Source organism: Vulpes lagopus, chromosome 10 (genome assembly GCF_018345385.1).
Source record: "Vulpes lagopus strain Blue_001 chromosome 10, ASM1834538v1, whole genome shotgun sequence".
In the NCBI taxonomy this organism is placed as follows: Eukaryota; Metazoa; Chordata; class Mammalia; order Carnivora; family Canidae; genus Vulpes; species Vulpes lagopus.
The window spans coordinates 47,223,219-47,242,224 of record NC_054833.1 but is presented as its reverse complement, the minus strand read 5'-3'; the positions used below and the strand labels follow the sequence as shown (position 1 = coordinate 47,242,224).

The window sequence follows — 19,006 nt, the reverse complement described above, 5'->3', positions numbered from 1 at the left end:
TTTTTTTTGAGGGTTGAATATTTGGCATATTACATAGAAGTATAAATTATTTAAGTTCTCTGTAGATTTTTTTTTAAACCTCCTAGCCTTTCTTAAAATTCTAAAAGAGAACTCAGTGAATTAATTTGATAATGTTTAACAGTAATGCACTTTTTCTTTTAGAATACTCTAAATAGCAGATAGATAGCTATGGAGATAGTTTTTTATTGGAGATAGTTTTAAATGGTTTTCATGGTCAGTATTATTAAAAAAACTAAAACCTCAAGGTAATTTGTCCAGTTTCACAATATGTAATAAAATATGACTCAACTATTGCGTTTAATGTTATCATTTGATTATTTTAACTATTAATTATTATATATGACTAATAAAAATTCTTGGCTTAAAATTATTTTTTTGTGATAAAAGTGATAAAATAAAAACCAGAAATTACTAACCAGAACCTTATATGAGTTGGCTTTTTTACATATCAACCATACAATGGTGCAGTTAATAAATTATGTTTAGAAACCTTAGCAACTGTGTGGTATAAGATTGCCTAAACAACAAAGTAACCTTGGTGAGTCATTTAAAACCTATGATAATTCATAAATTGAATTTCAATTAGAGGATCTGAAACTCCTCTAGCTAAAAAAAGGTTGAAAGGTCGTGTATAATTTTATCGAAGACTTTTAATATGTTTTATAATTATATATGTTAACTATTATATGTGATAACTATATTAAACAGAATTTTAAAAATCACAGCACACATTTGTCAATCATATAAGTAATTCAATCTATTTTATGTATATTTTGCCATATAAGCAATCACAAATTTGGACATATTTACAAATGGCACCACAGGGAATTTGATATTCCTCTGGTGTACAGGATATTTGCCTTGCTGCCTTCTAAATGTTAAAACTCATTTGACAACTAAAATAGCAATCACATTACTATTTGAAGGCATATATACCACATTTATATAAGTACTCATGCAAGAAAGGATTGAAAACAGTAAAATAAAATATTAACTAAAAATATTGGTTAAGTGAAAAAAATTAATTAGGTTTGTAGAGGGATATGCTAATGGCACAGGATAGGTTGAAGGTCAACGAGAGAACTATTAGTAATGGAATTTTAGGGGCAGTCTGGGTGGCTCAGTGGTTTAGTGCTGCCTTTGGCCCAGGGTGTGATACTGGAGACCCTGGATCGAGTCCCACCTCGGGCTCCCTGCATGGAGCCTGCTTCTCCCTCTGCCTGTGTCTCTACCTGTCTCTCGCTCTGTGTGTGTCTCATGAATAAATAAATAAAATCTTTAAAGAAAAAAGTAATAGAATTTTATTTTTTTAAAAAATATTTTATTTATTTATTTGAGAGAGAGAGGTAACAAGAGAGCATGAGTGGAGAGGAGTGGGAGAAGCAGACTCTCCATGAGCAGGGAGCCTGATAGGGTGCTCCATCCCAGGACCCTGGGATCATGACCTGAGCCGAAGGCAGGCACTTAACTGACTGAGCCCCCCAGGTGCCCCAGTAATGGAATTTGAAAATACTAAATGTAACCAGAAGATTATATTTGAGTTGTTATGACACGTCACATAGGTTTTTTTTTTTTTGTCACATAGGTTTTGAGTTATTCTGTTAACTTACAGAATTTTTTTTTTTCAAAGGTTTTTTTTTTTTTCTTCTTCTTATTATTTATTTTTGATAGTCATACAGAGAGAGAGAGAGAGGCAGAGACACAGGCAGAGGGAGAAGCAGGCTCCATGCAGCGGGAGCCTGACGTGGGATTCGATCCCGGGTCTCCAGGATCGCGCCCTGGGCCAAAGGCAGGCGCCAAACCGCTGCGCCACCCAGGGATCCCCAACTTACAGAATTTTATAATGTTCTAAATACAAAGACATCTACTGGCACATCATAATTTAATGTTCCTGAGTTACTCTTTTATAAGCATTTATTATTAATGAGAAAGATAAGGCTAACATTGTTTCAGAGGGCATTTCATAATATGCTTGTTATATCTTGATGGTGTCACCATTGTTCAACATGTTCTTTTTTATGCTGGTTCAGAAAATTGGTTTGATCATTTCCTTTGGTGTGATTAAGACTAGGGGAACTGATTTTTAGTTACTATGTGTTTACTGGTCAGAAAAGCTACCTCCTATGATAAAAGTTCCTGAAAGCCTAATTAAGACTGATTTTTATCACGTTTTGGTGTTTTTTGTACCGTCCATATAAACAAAAATAATTATCTTTGGATGATTAACAACTGAAGATATGTTATTACCCTTTAGTTTGCACTTCTCATATCACTCATTTCAATAAAATGTCACAGTTTATAAATTATTTCTCACTAGTTACCAATAAAAATAGATATTGAACATCTTTGTACATCATACTCTGCTAGGCATTGAGGGGAATACAGAATAAGATACTCTGTTCTCCCTTTTGACAGTTGTAACCACTCCTTTCTTGAAATATACTTACATGTCTTTGCTAGGAAGCCAGGATAGGTAAATGTTAAAAGTATCTCTATGCAGTGCTAGTTAACTCTTTAGTGGGTGTTGGCAAAGGGGTCAGAAAAGTAGTGAAACGAGTTTTGGAAAGGAAAGAAGTGGATATTTCAGGCAGGGGAAGTCTTGCTAAAATGGCACCAAAGAACAAAATCATGTGGTATGTTGGATAGACTTTCTCTGGAGCTGAGAATTCACAAGGGAATAGTGCATCATCTAAACTGCTAGAGAGCAGGGACTGAATCTTGTTTCCTTATATTCCTAATTTGTAGCACAGTATTTGATATATTGGTGTTCAAGAGTGTTTGTTTAATAAAAATATACAGGGTTATATGTTTTTTAAGAGCATACCTTCACAGAGCCTTATTCGTACTAGCTTGTCAGAAAATGTTTTGTAAATTAAATAAATGGAAAAGAAAAGGAGGGATGAAATATTAGAAAGCAGAGGGACAAAAGATGGAAAGGTAGGTGTGGCCAAAAAAGGTAGAGTCCTTTGTTGCTAGACTACGTTGGACTATATTCTCTAAGGAAAGAGATGTGGATCTTTGAGAGAAGTGGCATAATGAAACTGAGCCGATGGATCAAGGGGCTTAATTGTACTGTGAGAAGAGGTTTGAAAGAAGAAAGTTTAGGAAGGGAGACCTCTATTAGTGGTCTAATTTCAGAATTTGAAACAGCTATTTATGATAGGTTAGGTAGTTAGGATACTTCTCCTGAAAATGAGACTAAGAGATTGCAGGTGTCTGGAAGCCCTGCCCCTTGTCTGCCCTCCCTGACTCCCTCCCCCATTCCCTCCTATTCTGTCAGTGAGCCAAGGACAGCCCAGGAAGTGAGTGTGAGGTTTTGGAAATCACAGGATCTGCTGCTACTAAATTCAGTACCAGAATGTTTTCTCAGACCTTTCTCCATTTTGTCAGCAGCCTTTCTACCATTGCAGTGAGGTTCCTTTCTGTGGTAGTACACTGGATCCCAGGTAGGGGATTTGCCCCTTGCTCCTCCCCTTCCTCCTCTTCCTACGTAGCACCTTAGGCTTCCAATTCTGTGTCTCCTTCCTGAAAAGTTCTGGGGGCTTATGAAGCTTTTCACTCTGTGTGTAGCAGGTGCAGGCAGCAACACCATGGAGCTGGGAGTTAAGGAAGACTTGAGTCAGGATCTGTTTACTTGTCAGGGAAACAGTCTTTCCATTTGTATATTTTGTATAACATACAGGGCAGGATTCAGGGTTTAGGGATTCTCTTGAATCTGCAATATGAAGAATATTCACTATTTAGACCCTTCTCAATTGCAAATCACTGCTACTCGTCCTAATGTAAATGTTTGGTTATTCTATTTGCGTTCTGGGGGACTGCTTTAAAACATCTGGTGGTTGTTTTCTAGCTTTTTATTATAGGTACTATCATTACAAGATTTTATTTCTTGAAATTGGCTGATGTTGAACTACCAGAAATCATACTAATATGCATTATAAACTTCAAAATTGTTTAATAATTTAGTGCTTGTAGTATGCAACATAGTGTGTTTTTACCCCTGGAGTGGGGGTAAAAACAAGTGATCCTTTATTCAAGAAATACCAGTAGTAGAGGTTATAAATTGTATTCATCTTTATCGCAGAAGAGAGTAAGATGAGTGTCTTAACAGAGCTGAAATAGATGCTGTGTGAGTTCACACTAATGAGAATCAGTTCTTGCTATAGAAAAATGGGAATGCTGTGTTTGAGAAGCACCTGCTATGGGCACTGGATCTTGAAGGATGAGTAGGGTAAGTGAATTTCACCTGGAAGAAATGGGAAATATCCTAGGTGAAGAGAAGGTTGTAATTATGATGAGAAGAGAATGGGGAATGGTTTAGTTTGGCTGCAGTGGAAGGCATTAGTGAGGGGGCACCTGGACAGGTAGGTTGGCGTGAGATCGTACAGTGCCTTCAGTGCCTGCCAAGAAGTTTAGACTTTACTTGGTAGAAGCGAGGAGTTATATGTGAAGGCTTTTGGAGGATTATTTAATACAATCAGATCTGTACTTAAGAAGATTAATTTTGTAGCAGTGCTTCCCGAAATTTTTCACATCATAGCACACATAGAAAATGACAATATTGGGATCCCTGGGTGGCGCAGTGGTTTAGCGCCTGCCTTTGGCCCAGGGCACGATCCTGGAGACCCGGGATCGAATCCCACGTCGGGCTCCCGGTGCTTGGAGCCTGCTTCTCCCTCTGCCTGTGTCTCTGCCTCTCTCTCTCTGTCTCTGTGTGACTATCATAAATAAATAAAAATTAAAAAAAAAAGAAAATGATAATATTTTTACCTTACATTGGCGTAAATTGGATGGGATCTTTTAGAGCTGGAGACAATTGGCCTGTGGCCTCTGGCCATCCCAAGGGATCAAGCGATCACGAGGCCCACCCAGTCAGAGGCTCTGCGTGGTAGATAGCTTCCCTATCTAGTTTCTCCTTCCAAGTAAGAGGCTATGCTAACATCTTCTAAGAGGATGTGAGGGCCTAAATTAGGACAGTAGAAAGGAAGTGACTGGATAGGTAAGAGAGATTGAGGAGGACAGGTTCAGGCAGAAAAATGGGGGGAGGGGGGGTGGCGCTGCCCAGGTGGGGTGGACTAGCAAAAATCTCTACAAAGGATTTCCCCAGGCAACTTTGTAAACTTCTCAGCCCTAATAGTTTATACTGGCCACCCCATATCATCCCCTTAGCATTCTCTTCCTGGTCCTGTCTGGGGATAGTCAGAATTTAACCACTTAGTGAATGTGAGGGACCAGTGGAGAAGACGAATTCAAGGCCCACAGAGATTTTGAAGCTAGATGATTTAGCAGGTGGAGGAAATGGATTTGGAAAGGGGAAAATGAACAATTCTCTTTTGGCGTGTTGAGAGTTACCTGCAAGAAGTACTTAGTAAAATTAAGGGACTTGGTGAGACTACCAGGGAGGGTGTGCTGAGATTATAAAGAGTAAAGGTCCAAAGTCAGACTCAAGAGGTGATAAGAAGAGGAGCCAATTAAGGGAAACTATCTACTCTTACTATATTTAATTATGACAACAAATACAAATGGGAAATATTATCCTCCTTTCACTCCATGATCCCCATATTACCATTGAAAAACTTGAGGCTCAGAGTGATTGGTAACTTACCCAAGGTTGTCAGCTAGTAAGTGAAGCTAGCGTAAAGCAAACAAAGAGGGAATAGGGAAGTTAGAAAAATGCAGTGTTTTCAGGAACCAAGAATAGAAAAGGGTTTAAAGAGGTATAGATCACAATATCAAGTGCCATGGAAAATTTGAAGAGTGTACAAAAAACTGCCAATAACATGCTATGGTGTACAAAACATGTGGACATACACATTTTTTTCTAAAATGCAAGGTGTTTTAAATTCATGAATCTCTATTCAGACAAATGTCCAATCTGGGTATTTAAGTGTGAGGACTAAAAATCACTGACCTCGGGACATTTATTTTAATGTTAAGAGAGTGAGATGAATATGCATAATATAAATGAAAGTAATAAGATAAATACCTAAGGGTTTCCTCCTCCAAGTTTTCAAAGTATCCTCTTTATACCTCTAATATTGGGGTTCTCAAATTTTGGTATGGCTAAGAATACTTGCTTGCTGTATCTGATTCTGCTTAGGTCCAGTCTGGAGACCATTAATCTGCATTTTAGCAGTAATACCGTGTATTTCTGTTCCAAGTGGTCCTCAGATCATACCTTGAGAAATAGTGCTCAAACAAAACACTGATTACAGTACAAATGGTCTGTTTGTATGTCCATTTACTAGGGAACAAGTTCCTTTACATCGAATTCAAATGCCTTTTATCCCTTACCAGTTACCACTTTATAGAATGAATAAATAATTTGAAGGAAAATGATGTTAGGTCTTGTTGGGTTGATCATTGAAAGCTATATAAATAATGATAGGTAACCTTTTTTCTAAAACCTTGTTCTAAAACCTATACATAACCTAACTCATTTATTTTTTATAGCCCTAGAAGTAATAAGAATTATTATTATCTCCATCTTAGAACGGAGGAAACAGAGCACGAGAGGTTGTCTTGTTCAAGGCTATTTATTTGAAAAATGGGAGGCCAGGATTTGAACCTAAGTAATCCGGAGCCCAGCAGAAGAACCTGGGCCAGTACTTTTATCAAATATTACACTAGACTTCCTCTTAAAGGAGGTAGCACTTGAGATAGAATTTGAACAATACTAGCATTTCCTTAGGGATAGATGAGTCAATTTTATTTGGGAAATTAGGAAATAGTTGAGTTTGAATTGTTATTTATAGGAAAGTAGAAGGAATCATGTACTCTAAACAATTTTATAAAGATTTGGAAGAAATGGGATAATAGATATAACATTGTAAAATATTTTGCTAAAATCATGCAAATCTCACTTCTTTGGAGGAATAGTATCTCTCTGTGTTAGTTTTTCTGGTTTAGATTTCTATTTTACTGTTCAAGATCTGTGAAATAAAGCACAGTCTAATTATATATCTCACCACCTCTCTGTATTAGGCAACACTATCTTGTGAACATCAAATAAATATGAAATAATAGGGATAATTTCCAGCTTATTATATAGTAATGATTTTTTTCTTCTCGTGACTTTTGAAGCCCAGATAATTTCAGACCATGTATCACTGCATAATTTAATTCATGACATCCTTCTTTTTTTTTTTAATGACACCCTTCTTTTAGAAAATGCCATGCACATTCATGTGTATGCCACTAAAATGGAAGAAATTGAATTACAGATCCTACTAAATTCTCATAAATTGCTATGAAATCCTTGGCATCCCACTTTGGTGTATCAAAAGTACTGACATAGATGTAATTAGGATAGTAATGAATACTGGTCATTTTTCATTCTAACAATGAGGTTGCTTTTAGAACATCTGAGGTTAATATGTAGACTCAGTCTTGTGAAAAGAGGACCATTGTTCAACTGTGAGAAATGATAGTAGTAATAAAATCTTGAGTTAATTCTTAGGCAGATTTGTACTGCAAGACTACAAAAAAAGGATTGTTTTAGTTCAAAAATGGAGAACCGGGATGCCTGGGTGGCTCAGTGGTTGAGCATCTGCCTTTGGCTCAGGGCGTGATCCTGAGGTCCTGGAATAGAGTTCCGCATCAGACTCAGGGAGCCTGCTTCTCCCTCTGCCTATGTCTCTGCCTCTCTCTTTGTGTTGCTCATGAATACATAAATAAAATCTTAAAAAACAAAACAAAACAGAGAGGTGACATTTGAAAATGAGGAGGTAGAGGGATTTGGAGATGATATTTAGTATTGGGTTTACTTTTCCCTTACTAGTAGGTAGGAGTATTGTCTCTGGAGAAACAGGTATCTTGTACAATTTTTTGACTCTTGATTTCCTCTTCACAGTTTTGAAGAAATACATGGAAGGTACTCATCAGAAGAAGGCAGTCTTCCATAAGCGTGAAAGGCTCCCGTGTATTGCACCACTACTAACCACGGTGGAGGAGACGCCACAGATGGTTTCTGCCCAAGTCCGAGGACAGTTTCCTGAGTGGCTCAGTGGCTATCTACTTCGAATTGGGCCTGGGAAATTCGAGTTTGGGAAGGATGAGTAAGTCTTGATTTTGGAGAACAATTTAGATTTTTTTAGTGTGACTGGTTCTGCATTAATGTGCATTAAGTCTGTTTTCTCTCTGAGGCTAATGTTGCATGCAGTCCCTTTGATTACAGGTGAGAAAACCGTAGTCTACAGAAAAGAAAAGACACTTAATTCTTAAAAAAAAAAAAAAAAAAGAAAGAAAGAAAGGGGGATCCCTGGGTGGCTCAGCAGTTTGGCACCTGCCTTTGGCCCAGGGCACGATCCTGGAGTCGCGGGATTGGGTCCCACGTTGGGCTCCTGGCATGGAGCCTGCTTCTCCCTCCTCCTGTGTCTCTGCCTCTTTCTCTCTCTCTCTCTCTCTGTATCTATCATAAATAAAAATAAATAAATCTTTAAAAAAAGAAAAGAAAGTTCAGACTTTTCTGCTTTGCAGAATATTATGAATTCAGAGTCCTCTGAAGGCTTATGCCAAAAGAGAAGTGCCTGTATGACTACCAAGCTCTGTTTCACCACAAGTTCCTGAAGGAAGAGGCAATGTCTTCACCTCAGACAGCTCCCCTACTCAGTGCTCGCCAGACACCATGACTTTTTCAGTTCCTCAAACTGGACACATTTATTTTTGCTCAGGGTCTTGGCATTGGCCCTTATCTGTCTTCCCAAGTCTGATTCTTGTCATTCAGATATCAGCTCAAATGTCCTTTGAGGCTTTCCTGATCTCCTAATCTAAAAATGCTATTATTAATTATATTACCTATTAGGGCATCTGTGTGGCTTAGTTGTTTGAGTGCCTGACTCTTGGTTTCTTGGCTTCGGTTCAGTCATGATCTCAGGGTCATGTGATGGAGCCCAGTGATGGGCTTGGCACTTGGCTCAGGGTCTGTTTGTCCCTTTCCTCTGCTCCTCCCCTTGCTCATGTGCCCCTCCCCCCAACTAGATGAATAAAATCTTTTTTAAAAATGGTGTTACCTATTTTAATTCTATGCATAGTGCTGTCAGTGCCTAGTATTTGTTGTTGTTGTTGTTTATTTGTTGTTTTATTGGCTGTGTTCTTCCACTAGAATATAAATTCCATGAGGGCAGAAAGTTTTTTCTTATTCACCCTATATCCCCAGTATCCAGGACAGTAACCTGTTCTTTTTTTGGCCTGTTCTTAAATAGCTCTCAATAAATACATATAAATAAATGAAAAACACCAGTGATTCTTTAGTATTTTATTACTTTGTATGTTTAGTAGGGACATGAAATGATTAAAGAAACCCCTATGGTAAGGAAGGGATCTTCTTTGCCTTAAACTTTTTTAAAAAAAGATTTTATTTATTCATGAGTGACATACAGAGAGGCAGAGACACAGGCAGAGGGAGAAGCAGGCTCCCCACAAGGAGCCTGATGCAGGACTCGATTCCAGGACCTGGGGATCACAACCTGAGCCAAAGGCAGATGCTCAACCACTGAGCCAATTAAGTGTTCCTTTAAACATTTTTGAATATTAGAAACTTTTTTTTGTTATAAAAGTTTTTACTTATATAAAACTTTTTGAAATATAGAACAGAGTGGGGGAGGGGCAAGATGGCGGAAGAGTAGGGTCCCCATGTCACTTGTCCCTACCAAATTACCTAGATAACCTTCAAATCATCCTGAAAATCTATGAATTCGGCCTGAGATTTAAAGAGAGAACAGCTGGAATGCTACAGTGAGAAGAGTTCACGCTTCTATCTAGGTAGAAAGACGGGGGAAAAAAGAAATGAAACAAAAGGCATCCAAGGGGGAATGGCCCCGTGAGGAGCCAGGCTAAGGCCAGGGCGAGTGCCCCCAGGACAGGAAAGCACCATCCCGGAGAAGCAGGGGCTTCACCAATCTTCCTGGAGAAGCAGGGGCTTCACCAATCTTCCCGGAGGAAAGGCGCTGGCAGGGAGTTAGAGCAGGACCCCAGGAGGGGTGGGGATGCCCTCAGGCTCCCTGGGACACTAACAGACACCTGCGCCCAGGGGAGAGTGCGCGGAGCTCCCTAAAGGGCTTCAGCCCACGGCCGGCTGGACCCAGGAGCAGCTTGGAGGGGCTCAGGCTGTGGCTCCGCGGAGAACGGGCTGCCCGGCCAGGAGCACAGGACACCGGGGACACAGCCTAGGATCTGGCCTCTCCCCGGGACAGGCAGAGGCCAGGAGGGCACAGGACAGCAAGGACGCTCCTGCCCCCAAGCTGAGCAGATCAGCGGCTCCGCCCCCAGAGCATCCAGGCCCCTGCAGACTGAGAGCTCTGTAGCTACTGTGGGAGCTGAATCCAGGGCTCCAGGGCTGGCCGCTGCCACTGTGGTTGTTCCTCCTGGGGCCTCACAGGGTAAACAACCCCCACTGAGTCTCACAGTGGCCTCACCAGATAAACAGGATAAACATCACTTACTGAGCCCTGCACTAGGCAGGGGGCAGAGCAACTCCCCCAAGTCCTAACACCTGAAAATCACAACAGGCCCCTCCCCCCAGAAGACCAGCTAGACGGACAGGGAAAAAACAAATTATTGACCAAGCAGCACTGGAAAGTTCCAGGGGGAAGTCAAGGGACTTACAGTATACAGAATCAGAGGATATTCCCCCTTGGTTTTTTTGGGGTTTTTTTTTTTTTTTTTTGGTTTTTGATTTCTGTTTGCTTCCCCCACCCCTTTATTTTCCTTTCTTTCTTTTTTTCCTCTTTTTCTTCTCTTTTTTTTCTTTTTCTCTTCCTTTTTCCTTTTTTTTCTTTTCTTTCCTTCTTTCTCTTCTCTCTTTTTCTCCTTTTCCCAATGAAACTTGTTTTTGGCCACTCTGCACTGAGCAAAATGACTAGAAGGAAAACCTCACCTCCAAAGAAAGAATCAGAAACAGTCCTCTCTCCCACAGAGTTACAAAATCTGGATTACAATTCAATGTCAGAAAGCCAATTCAGAAGCACTATTATAAAGCTTCTGGTGGCTCTAGAAAAAAGCATAAAGGACTCAAGGGACTTTATGACTGCAGAATTTAGATCCAAACAGGCAGAAATTAAAAATCAATTGAATGAGATGCAATCCAAACTAGAAGTCCTAACGATGAGGGTTAACGAGGTGGAAGAACGAGTGAGTGACATAGAAGACAAGTTGATGGCAAAGAGGGAAACTGAGGAAAAAAGAGACAAACAATTAAAAGACCATGAGGATAGATTAAGGGAAATAAATGACAGCCTGAGGAAGAAAAACCTACGTTTAATTGGGGTTCCCGAAGGCGCCGAAAGGGACAGGGGTCCAGAATATGTATTTGAACAAGTCCTAGCTGAAAACTTTCCTAATCTGGGAAGGGAAACAGGCATTCAGGTCCAGGAAATAGAGAGATCCCCCCTAAAATCAATAAAAACTGTTCAACACCTCGACATTTAATAGTTAAGCTTGCAAATTCCAAAGATAAAGAGAAGATCCTTAAAGCAGCAAGAGATAAGAAATCCCTGACTTTTATGGGGAGAAGTATTAAGGTAACAGCAGACCTCTCCACAGAGACCTGGCAGGCCAGAAAGGTCTGGCAGGATATATTCAGGGTCCTAAATGAGGAAAACATGTAATCAAGAATACTTTATCCAGCAAAGCTCTCATTCAGAAAGGAAGGAGAGATAAAGAGCTTCCAAGACAGGCAGGAACTGAAAGAATATGTGACCTCCAAACCAGCTCTGCAAGAAATTTTAAGGGGGACTCTCAAAATTCCCCTTTAAGAAGAAGTCCAATGGAACAATCCACAAAAACAGGGACTGAATAGATATCATGATGACACTAAACTCCTATCTTTCAATAGTAACTCTGAACGTGAATGGTCTTAATGACACCATCAAAAGGCGCAGGGTGTCAGACTGATAAAAAAGCAGGACCCATCTATTTGCTGTCTATAAGAGACTCATTTTAGACAGAAGGACACCTACAGCCTGAAAATAAAAGGTTGGAGAACCATTTACCATTCAAATGGTCCTCAAAAGAAAGCAGGGGTAGCCATCCTTATATCAGATAAACTAAAATTTACCCCAAAGACTGTAGTGAGAGATGAAGAGGGACACTATATCATACTTAAAGGATCTATCCAACAGGAGGACTTAACAATCATCAATATATATGCCCCGAATGTGGGAGCTGCCAAATATATCAATTAATAACTAAAATTAAGACATACTTAGATAATAATACACTTATACTTGGTGACTTCAATCTAGCGCTTTCTACACTCGATAGGTCTTCTAAACACAACATTTCCAAAGAAACGAGAGCTTTAAATGATACACTGGACCAGATGGATTTCACAGATATTTACAGAACTTTACATCTAAACTCAACTGAATACACATTCTTCTCAAGTGCACATGGAACTTTCTCCAGAATAGACCACATACTGGGTCACAAATCAGGTCTGAACCAATACCAAAAATTGGGATCGTCCCCTGCGTATTCTCAGACCATAATGCCTTGAAATTAGAATTAAATCACAACAAGAAGTTTGGAAGGACTTCAAACACGTGGAGGTTAAGGACCATCTTGCCAAAAGATGAAAGGGTCAACCAGGAAATTAAGGAAGAATTAAAAAGATTCATGGAAACTAATGAGAATGAAGATACAACTGTTCAAAATCTTTGGGATGCAGCAAAAGCAGTCCTGAGGGGGAAATACATTGCAATACAAGCATCCATCCAAAAACTGGAAAGAACTCAAATACAAATCTAACCTTACACATAAAGGAGCTAGAGAAAAAACAGCAGATAGATCCTACACCCAGCAGAAGAAGAGAGTTAATAAAGATTCAAGTAGAACTCAATGAAATTGAGACCAGAAGAACTGTGGAACAGATCAACGAAACCAGGAGTTGGTTCTTTGAAAGAATTAATAAGATAGATAAGCCATTAGCCAGCCTTATTAAAAAGAAGAGAGAGAAGACTCAAATTAATAAAACCATGAATGAGAAAGGAGAGATCACTACTAACACCAAGGAAATACAAACGATTTTAAGAACATATTATGAACAGCTATATGCCAATAAATTAGGCAATCTAGAAGAAATGGACACATTTCTGGAAAGCCACAAATTACCAAAACTGGAACAGGAAGAAATAGAAAACCTGAACAGGCCAATAACCAGGGAGGAAATTGAAGCAGTCATCAAAAACCTCCCAAGACACAAAAGTCCAGGGCCAGATGGCTTCCCTGGGAATTCTGTCAAACGTTTAAAGAAGAAACCATACCTATTCTACTAAAGCTGTTTGGAAATATAGAAAGAGATGGAGTACTTCCAAATTCGTTCTATGAGGCCAGCATCACCTTAATTCCAAAACCAAAGACCCCACCAAAAAGGAGAATTATAGACCAATATCCTTGATGAACATGAATGCAAAAATTCTCAACAAGATACTAGCCAATAGGATCCAACAACACATTAAGAAAATTATTCACCATGACCAAGTAGGATTTATCCCCGGGACACAAGGCTGGTTCAACACTCGTAAAACAATCAATGTCATTCATCATATCAGCAAGAGAAAAACCAAGAACCATATGATCCTCTCATTAGATGCAGAGAAAGCATTTGACATAATACAGCATCCATTCCTGATCAAAACCCTTCAGAGTGGAGGGATAGAGGGAACATTCCTCAACATCTTAAAAGACATCTACAAAAAACCCACAGCAAATATCATTCTCAATGGGGAAGCACTGGGAGCCTTTCCCCTAAGATTGGGAATAAGACAGGAATGTCCACTCTCACCACTGCTATTCAACATAGTACTGGAAGTCCTAGCCTCAGTAATCAGACAACAAAAAGACATTAAAGTCATTCAAATTGGCAAAGAAGAAGTCAAACTCTCCCTCTTTGCCGATGACATGATACTCTACATAGAAAACCCAAAAGCCTCCACCCCAAGATTGCTAGAACTCATACAGCAATTTGGCAGTGTGGCAGGATACAAAATCAATGCCCAGAAGTCAGTGGCATTTCTATACACTAACAATGAGACTGAAGAAAGAGAAATTAAGGAGTCAATCCCATTTACAATTGCACCCAAAAGCATAAGATACCTAGGAATAAACCTAACCAAAGAGGTAAAGGATCTATCCCTAAAAACTATAGAACACTTCTGAAAGAAATTGAGGAAGACACAAAGAGATGGAAAAATATTCCATGCTCTTGGATTGGCAGAATTAATATAGTGAAGATGTCAATGTTACCCAGGGCAATTTACATGTTTAATGCAATCCCTATCAAAATACCATGGACTTTCTTCAGAGAGTTAGAACAAATTATTTTAAGATTTGTGTGGAATCAGAAAAGACCCAGAATAGCCAGGGGAATTTTAAAAAGAAAACCATAGCAGGGGGCATCACAATGCCAGATTTCAGGTTGTACTACAGAGCTGTGGTCATCAAGACAGTGTGGTACTGGCACAAAAACAGACACATAGATCAATGGAACAGAATAGAGAATCCAGAAGTGGACCCTCAACTTTATGGTGAACTAATATTTGACAAAGGAGGAAAGACTATCCATTGGAAGAAAGACAGTCTCTTCAATAAATGGTGCTGGGAAAATTGGACATCCACATGCAGAAGAATGAAACTAGACCACTCTCTTTCACCATACACAAAGATAAACTCAAAATGGATGAGAGATCTAAATGTGAGACAAGATTCCATCAAAATTCTGGAGGAGAACACAGGCAACACCCCCCCCTTTTTTTTTTTTTTGCAACACCCTTTTTGAACTCGGCCACAGTAACTTCTTGCAAGATACATCCAGGAAGGCAAAAGAAACAAAAGCAAAAATGAACTATTGGGACTTCATCAAGATAAGAAGCTTTTGCACAGCAAAGGATACAGTCAACAAAACTAAAAGACAACCTACAGAATGGGAGAAAATATTTGCAAATGACGTATCAGATAAAGGGCTAGTTTCCAAGATCTATAAAGAACTTATTAAACTCAACAGCAAAGAAACAAACAATCCAATTATGAAATGGGCAAAAGACATGAAGAGAAATCTCACAGAGGAAGACACAGACATGGCCAACATGCACATGAGAAAATGCTCTGCATCACTTGCCATCAGGGAAATCCAATTCAAAACCACAATGAGATACCACCTCACACCAGTGAGAATGGGGAAGATTAACAAGGCAGAAAACCACAAATGTTGGAGAGGATGCGGAGAAAATGGAACCCTCTTACAGTGTTGGTGGGAATGTGAACTGGTGCAGCCAGTCTGGAAAACTGTGGAGGTTCCTCAAAGAGTTAAAAATAGACCTGCCCTACGACCCAGCAATTGCACTGCTGGGGATTTACCCCAAAGATACAGATGCAATGAAACGCTGGGACACCTGCACCCCAATGTTTATAGCAGCAATGTCCACAATAGTCAAACTGTGGAAGGAGCCTCGGTGTCCATCAAAAGATGAATGGATAAAGAAGATGTGGTTTATGTATACAATGGAATATTACTCAGCCATTAGAAACGACAAAGACCCACCATTTGCTTCAACGTGGATGGAACTGGAGGGTATTATGCTGAGTGAAATAAGTCAATTGGAGAAGGACAAACATTATATGGTCTCATTGATTTGGGGAATATAAATAATAGTGAAAGGAAATAGAAGGGAAGGGAGAAGAAATGGGTAGGAAATGTCAGAAAGGGAGACAGAACATGAAGACTCCTAGCTCTGGGAGACGAACTGGGGGTGGTGGAAGTGGAGGAAGGGCTAGGGGTGGGGGTGAATGGGTGACAGGCACTGAGGGGGGCCCTTGACGGGATGAGCACTGGGTGTTATTCTGTATGTTGGCAATGAACACCAATAAAAAAAAATTATTATTAAAAAAAAATATCGAACAGAGCAGAGATGGTGGTTGGGGGTAATGTGGACCATATCCTGGTAGCACTTTGGTGTATTTCCTGCTAGGCTTTGCCCCATTTGTATAGATTGGTTTTAAATAATTATAATCGTATTGTGTGTAGAATTTTTTTATTGAAGTATAATTAACATAACATTAGGTTCAGGTGTACAACCTAATGATTTTATATTTGTATGTGTTGCAAAATGATCATCAGAGTAAGTCTAGTTAACATCTGTCCACACATAGTGTTTTCTTGTTATGAAGACTTTTAAGGTTTTTTTCTCTTAGTAATTTTAAATATGCAATATAGATTATTGACTATAGTCACCATGCTGTATATTACATTCCCATTACTTATTTTTGTACTTTTCGACTTCCTTCACCCATTTCACCTAACTTACCCCTCCTCTTCATCTCTTGCAACCACCTGTCTTGTTCTATGAACTTGGGGTTTCTTGTTTTTTGTTTTGTTTTTAAAGATTCTTTGTATTAATGAGATCAGGTGGTATTTGTCTTTTAACACCTGATTTTTTTTTATTTAGCAAAATGCCTTTACCATACTGTCACAAATGGTGGATATCCTTCTTTTTTAGGATGGAATAATATTCCATTGTATATATCTATACTTTATCTTCTTTATGGGTTTACCCACTGATGCACAGATTGTTTCTGTGTCTTTGCTATTGTAAATCATGCTACAATGAATGAGGGATGCAGATATCTTTTGGGGCTAGTGTTTTATTTTCTTCAGATAAATACCCAGAAGTAGAATTACTGGATCATATGGTAATTCTGTTTTTAATTTTTGAGGAACCTCCATACTGTTTTCCACAGTGGATGCACCATTTACATTCCCACTAACAGTACATGAGGGTTCTCTTTTCTCAACAGCTCACCAACACTTGCTACTTGTCATCTCTTTGATATTACCCATCCTAACTGTGAGGTGCTATCTCATTGTGGTTTTTATTTTATTTTCTTTTTTTTTTTTTATTTTCATTTCCATCATGATTAGTGATTTTGAGCATCTTTTCGTGTGCCTCTGGGACATCTGAATGTCTTCTTTGGGAAAACATCTACTCAGATCTCTCCATTTTTTAATTGAATTGTTTATTAATTAATTAAAAAAATTTTTTTTACTATTGAGCTGTGTGGGTTCTTTATATCTTGGATAGTAGTTGATTTTTTTTTGCCCTTATTTAAAAAGTTTCACGCTATCATAAGCCTTTTAACCCATGTTGCTATGAAATCTGAATGACCATTAATTTTATGGCTGGATGGTAGGTGGTTTGGAGGCAGAGAAAAAGAAGGTGAATGAGCTGGCCTGTGGATCCCCCTGGCCCTAATCAGCAGAGTTGAGCTTTTGTCTATTTCCATATTTTGATTCCATGCAAGTTATAATTTGAAAAAAGATTTTAAGCCAAAAAGAAGAGGGAGGAAGAAGAGAAAAATAAAACTACTAGTCCAACCCTGAGAGAGTAACAGTCTCTTGCAAAAGCATATGGTCTTTCATCTGCTGCAAAAGTAGCTCTAATAAATTTTAAAACTAAGCAGCAGGGCTGCTCATGGCCTAGGCTTGTACTACATGCCTCTTTTTTTTTTTTTTTTTTACATGCCTCTTTAAAGATAAACATCTTTGTGGGGGAAGTGGTAATGTGGCTGGTCCATTTTTTTTCAGAGCCGGCAGTAGGCATTTACAGAAGGACAGGATCTAGCCTTCCCCTTGGGTATGAGGTACATATGCCTTCAGGTCAAAGAAGAGGTTTGGTTTAGTGATTGGCCCCCCTGATCAGACTTCCTGGGTGGGTGGAGAACTAAAGCCGGGGGACCCCAACCTATGGATGAGGAGTAGCCCCACTCAGTCATGAGTGTTGGTCCCTTTGTGAGATGCCATTCAGGAGTCTGTCAACATGCAGACATAGTAGTCTTCTTCAATTAAGAGCCCTTTTTCAATCAAAAATATTTCACTGATTTCATCAGTGATTTAAGCAATGATATCAATGATTCCATGCTTATGAGTTTTTAAAATGACATGAATTTGGGTGGAATGGGAACTATGCTTAGCATTTTCATACCTACCACTGTCCTGGACTGACTTCAGGACCTCCCATCCCCACTGCAGTGACTCTCCCCTCTGTGCCACAATGACAAAGCTACATCTACATCATGGAACTTATGCCACAGAATCGTCCTGCCCTTGATATCTTGAACTCTGAGACTCTGCTCTCCGTTCAGCACTCCAGTGTCCCTACTCCTTCATTCCCATCAAACTTGTTTTCAGTGTTGAGACACCTGGGTGGCTCAGTGGGTTAGGCATCCAACTCTTGATTCTGGCTCAGGTCAATGAATTCAGGGTCATGAGATTGACCCCTGTGTCAGGCTCTGTGCTTAGCAGAGTCTGCTTGTCCCCCACGTAATTTCAATCTCCTCAGGGTCTCCCGTCCTCTGTCTTCTCTGTCCTCTCAATTTATCAATGCTCCTCTGACTTGTCCCTGGTACAGATCCCACCGTCTGTTACTTCAAACCCACTCTCACCACTGTCCATGCTTCCTCTACTTGGGGATCCCCACATCCCCTCTGACCACTACCAGTCCTGAATGCACCCATCCCCTCTTCCCTCAGTGCAGGCCTGCCCAGCAGTTCCAGGGGAGACCACATAACCCGCTGGCAGGTTCAAGAACAGCAGCATGTTTGGCAGCCCCAGCTGAATCTGGTATTGCCGGGCATGGTTAGCATTCACTGTTCTTCCCAGCTTCTCACAGCATCCCTTCCTGAAGCCTCCTTTACTCCGTCTGTCCCTCTCAATGTCACAGGCACAGTAAAGCCAACTTCATAGTGAAGAGGGCCATCAGACTTGAGCTTTGTCCACTACCCTCTTCCCAAACTTCTCCACAAAAGTGCCTCTTCCTGCCTTCTCGTGATCAGAGGAGCAAATGACCCTTGTCTTCTCCTCTGAAACCTTGCCACATCATTCACACCCTCCTTTGTGTCTGTTTCTCCTTCACCAACTCCTCATCTCAGCCTCCAGATGCTCTCTCACGCCAAAACACCTTCGTTGGCTGTTGTACCTTCCCCTGCAGCTAAT

The 19,006-nt window shown here is 39.8% G+C and overlaps 1 protein-coding gene across 1 annotated transcript in view; it reads left to right on the top strand.

The window, feature by feature from the left end:
- The first annotated feature begins 3,342 nt into the window (after window positions 1-3,342).
- Window positions 3,343-19,006, top strand: part of BCO2 (beta-carotene oxygenase 2) — a 45,825-nt gene continuing 30,161 nt past the window's right edge. Inside the window, exons 1-2 of the mRNA XM_041772798.1 lie at window positions 3,343-3,467; window positions 7,874-8,078. Coding sequence (XP_041628732.1) covers window positions 3,380-3,467; window positions 7,874-8,078 — 293 coding nt within the window. The 5' untranslated portion in view covers window positions 3,343-3,379. The remainder of the gene's footprint in view (window positions 3,468-7,873; window positions 8,079-19,006) is intronic.